The sequence below is a fragment of the Parasteatoda tepidariorum genome, chromosome 8, assembly GCF_043381705.1.
Source record: "Parasteatoda tepidariorum isolate YZ-2023 chromosome 8, CAS_Ptep_4.0, whole genome shotgun sequence".
Taxonomy (NCBI): domain Eukaryota; kingdom Metazoa; phylum Arthropoda; class Arachnida; order Araneae; family Theridiidae; genus Parasteatoda; species Parasteatoda tepidariorum.
Window position 1 is genome coordinate 26,090,543 of NC_092211.1, and position 5,155 is coordinate 26,095,697.

General features: G+C 30.3%; 1 protein-coding gene across 1 annotated transcript in view; it reads left to right on the top strand.

The window, feature by feature from the left end:
• Positions 1-783: 783 nt before the first annotated feature.
• The window catches only part of LOC107450915 (protein O-mannosyl-transferase Tmtc3), a gene marked incomplete in the record, with an annotated part of 110,556 nt that continues 106,184 nt past the window's right edge, over positions 784-5,155 (top strand). Inside the window, 1 exon segment of the mRNA XM_043046277.2 lies at positions 784-959. Within this exon segment, the coding sequence (XP_042902211.2) occupies positions 879-959 (81 nt within the window).

The window sequence follows — 5,155 nt, forward strand, 5'->3', positions numbered from 1 at the left end:
CGGAGCTGAACATTAGTAGTCGTAAACCCAAAATTGGGTCAGCTGTTCAACGACTGTTATAAAATTGCAAAATATTCTTTGGCTGTATGATCTATATTTATTTATAATTTTTCCGAAACTGACAATAATCCTTTGCAACATTCATTGAAATTTATTACAGCTAACTAAGATGCAATTTCAAATATTCGTATTAAAAATATTATTATTTTTTTTCTTACATTATTTAAACAAACTATTTCAATAGAATAGCTTAAAATGATAGTATTTTGCGAAACGTTTTGACTAGAGTGTTTGTGAAATGTTTTGACGATAAAGCATACAGCTTCACTTTTTCATCCATATCACAGCATGTCACTCTAGACATTATGTTGTAACTTTTCAATTCTGACCAAAATCAATCCTACATTTTGATACAATAACTTTAAAAGGTTAAACTATCGAAAAATGCAATCAAACTTCTCAATTTTTGAAAATTTCCCTGTGCTCTTCCCCCTTAATGTAACATCAATTTTCTTTTAAAAAAATGTCTTCTTGTATATTTTTGAACATCATTTGCATGTTCATTAAATAATATAACAGCACAAATATTCATAATTTTATCCAGTTCTCTTAGCTAAAAGAGAAAAAGAATAATTATAAAAATTTAATTTCTTCTCCATTCTGCTGGTTAATCGTGCCTTCCAAATTTTCGAATCACTGAAATAAATATTTTTATTTTTGCAGGTTCGAAATTCTCTGCAAACGATTGTGGCGCCCCTTTTCCACATCAAGAGTGGACTTAAAAGGTGAGTGTTTTCCACTCTTCGAACAACTTTCGAACCGAACATCAACTGAATCTGAGAGTCACGTCTGGCACAAGTGGTGATTGCCGCCGAGACATGTGTCAAGTATCACACAGAAAAAGTCACGTGGTATCAGCCGGTGTGATGTCACTCAAAAATAACGATCGAAAATCAAAGGTATGTTTTGAGTAGTTTGTTTCTAACAATATAAACAATATTTAAATTTTGTTGAATTCTGAATCCAATAAATGATACTTTAACTAAATTAAAAAAAACGTTTTCTGTCATTTAGTTGTTTCTAAATAATTTAAAAATTTATAAAACGTAAAGATATTCAGAGAATAAAAAATGAAACTTTAGAAAATATGAAATTATCTTGACAATATAATCCATCATTAATGTTTGATACTTTTAGTGCATGCTAAGCAGCATAATAATGAAATAAGAATTCCGGAATTTTGAAATATGATATAACAACAATTTATAGATAATGTATTTATGCCTTTTTTTAAGAAAATGGATGGGGGGAAAAAGCGTAACTTTTTCGCATTTAAACCAAAAAAAAATTATTCTCTAAAGGAAAGAATACTCTTAAAAATACGTGTTGACCATTAAGTTTCAGTGTATTTTACTGATAAAATTATTAAGTTAATTCCTCTAGAGTAATTATTAAAATAAAGATAAAATGATCGAATGAATGATAAAATAATAGAATAAAATAGCGTGCTAAGTAGTAATACAATGTAAGTAAAATGAATTCAGAAATTTGAAATAAGATATAGCTACAATTTATAGATAATAAATTTGTGTATTTTTTAAGAAGAAGGAAAAAGGTAATGTAGCTTTTTCTCACATTTAAACCAAAAAAAAGTATTCTCTAAAAGAAAGAATAGTTGTTAAAATACATGCTGAACATTAAGTTTTTCGTATATTTTACAGATAGATTAATTATTTAAATTCCTTTTATATAATTAGCAGAACCAAAGAATAAAAGAGTTTTATTTATTGCCTTGTTGGTTAGGAATAATGTCCTTCGAGTTTGAAAACTTACGATTACTTACATGATTAAATATCATGAGTTTGAAAAATTTCTGATTATCTGATTGAATTGAGTTAAAAAACTGACTTTTCTCATTCAAATACAAGAAAAGAAATCAAATACTTGAACCGATTCTTCAGACAAACTTATGAAAATTAGTGAAGCAAAATAAATTTATGATCGTACTCTAAATATAAAATAAAATAATTTTTCTTTAAAATTTCATCCCTAAAACATTTTTTAATCTGATTTTTTTAATCTGATCTAAAATATTTTTTTTCAATCATTAGTATCAAGTTTTTTAGTTCATTTACATTCGATACTTGTATCGAATAGTTTTCACTTTTTCCCCTGATAATACTTATTCCTGTATCATCACACATTAGTTGGATTTTTTTACTTGTTGTCCCATTATCCGATACTTTATTTCTATGTAATCTTATAATTATAATTTCCTGACTCACTCACCTAATATGCCTTACGCGGGTGTCACATCAAAATTACTTCATACACTTTTCTCTGTTACATTAAAATAATTGCTTGATACACTTTGCCACAAAAAAAAACCAGGCATTGCTTTCCAATAAGATTTTTCATCTGTTTCATCAATAACAATAATCAACGTAGAACAAGCTTTGCAATAAAATTCAATAAAAAATATATAAATTGAGCAATAAATTTAATTTAATCTATGCAGCTGTTAATATTTTTGAAATACAGTAAACCTTGTCGAGTTGACTACCCATAAGTTAACCACCTGTCCAATAATTATCAAGAATTGAAATTGTTCTATGAAATAAAGGAAAACAAAATTTTTATAACCTGACTCCCTGTCTATCTCTCTGTGATATGCCAAATTTGTCTAGCTATGTAATTGAATGCTATTCAATTACAAATACTAAAACGGAAAAAAAAGAATTGCTTGCTAAATATTCGCTTAAATATTTTATATCTGCTAAATATAACTCATTGTTTTTGTGCGCACACTTCCCTTTGACTGTTAACTATTCTACGTTGAAGCAATCAGTGGATCTATAGAACTGAATGCTTTTTCACGCAATATTGATTTTGTCGGCAGCATATTATGACATAATAATATAGCCCAGAATCCAAACAGTACACCAAAGGCTTGAGCGAAACGCACATATGTCCCCATAGTGGTCAAAGGGCTTATAATCACGCAACGCAAATGGCATCAATCTCAATGAATAATCCGCAATACATCGTTCTTTAATAAACCCAACTGCACTGTTTTCCAACTGCCGTCCAGAAAACTAGTCCACAGAAACAGGAAGAAAATTAACTACTGATATTTATACAAATGTTAAGATTTATTTTTAAAATTTTCTGGCCTTACAAAGTATCAAATCAAAATCTATTAAAGAAAGCTAAAATAAAAACAGTCGAAGATGAAATTAAAAAACGAAGATGGAGCTGGCTCGGACATATCCTTAGAATGCCCAAAGAAAAAATTTCATCTGTTGCGCTTACATGGGCCCCTGATGGTAAGAGAACAAGAGGAAGACCCAGACTTACCATCCAGCGCATGTTTTTGGGCGAATTAAAAGAATGTGGAATATCTGGCTGGGAGGAAGCAAGATCTATTGCTAAAGACAGGAGGCGTTGGAGGGATATGCTGGAGGCCTTAAGTGCCCAAGGCACGTAGAGGATAAGTAAGTAAGTATTTATACAAATGAGTAATTGTTTGATATACAATTACCCATCTCAGAATTGAGTGAAACCAATCTCGATGTGATAAGAGTAATAGTTTAGCAGTTATAATGGTTTTATGTACAAAAAGTATATTCTTGTACTTTTACCCTCATCTAAATCAAGTGAGTTATTGTTTCTGATGCATTTTCTTACACTAAATCAAATTGCGATGAATCGAACCAAAGAAGTGTCAATAAGGCAAACGTTTCAGAATTTGAAAGGATTTTTATGCTTAAAATGTATTATATTTGAACTATATGAGCAACTAGCAATGCTATTTAATTGCAGTTCAATAGAGAAAAGCATCTTTTCTCATGTATGCTGAATTTCTTTTTCTAACGGCAGGCACTGAACTTTTACGTTCTTCGCCTAGGAAGATGCCGAAAGTGTTACTCATTTAACGTTACCCAGTGAGCAGCTATGAACCTAAGTCACGGAGGCGAGCAACATTATCCACGCCACACTGCCACAGATACCCGTTTTATAGGGTGGGCCACATTCACACATCACACAATAGAGAGCAACACACAGAGAGAAACATCTATGCCCTGAGAGGGATTCGAACCTGCAGCCACTGACTTCGCAGTCAGGCACGCTAACCACTCGAACATCTAGTCGGCATGTATGCTGAAATTAATAATATAACTCTACGATCAAAAAGATAAATTCTTTTGAAGTCATAAAGACTCTTTTAGAACAAAATGCAATACAAAAATAGTAATTTCTTATAAATACTAATAAATAAACGCTTTCAACTTCTAAATTATTAGTCATATTGACTCTTGCTTGATCTCATTAGATTCAGAGTAAAAATACGCCAAAACAATACTTCACTCACTTGTCTAGACAGCAATGTCAGGTGAGCAAATAAGTACGAAGACAAATTGTTACTTCTTGTACATAAAGCCCTTATAACTCAAAAAATATTAGTTCCGTTATCTCACGGTTGGTCCCGTTCGATTCAGAGTAAAAAAAAATATTTCGGGAACAGTTTCTTATTTGTCAATATTGCAACTAAACAGCAATGTGAGATACGCAAATAAGTATAAGCTTAAAATGGTAAATTTTATCCATAGATATCCTTGCAACTTGATAACTCATTATTAATCTCATTTTATTCAACGAATAAAATAAATAAGAAGCAATTCCTCACTTGTGTAGTAGCAAAGTCAAGTGCGTCAATAGCTACTAGTACATAAGTGTAAGGGAGAGTGGGGTCAATTGTAACATTTTTACTTTACTATTTTTAACTAATAAAAAATCCACTATATTATTAGTATTAATTGACAGACGAGTAAAGTAGACTATCCTCTACTAGAAAAAAATAATACCTTATTTTAAATGTCATTATATCAGTTATTAACAATTTTTGACAGTCGTGCACTTGTTACAATTGTTCCCACTTACGGGGTCAATTGTAACAGTTCATAAATTCAACAACAACGTAGTTATTTATACATATTATCATAGTTGTGATATACTTTTTTATTGATCAAAATAGTAGTGATATTTTAGAAGTAAAAATAATAATGAGCAGAGACCTAAAGGGTTAAACTTTTAACTTTAAGGGGTTAAAAATTTTAATTTATGCTGTGAAAGGTGACAAATAAAATAATGCACA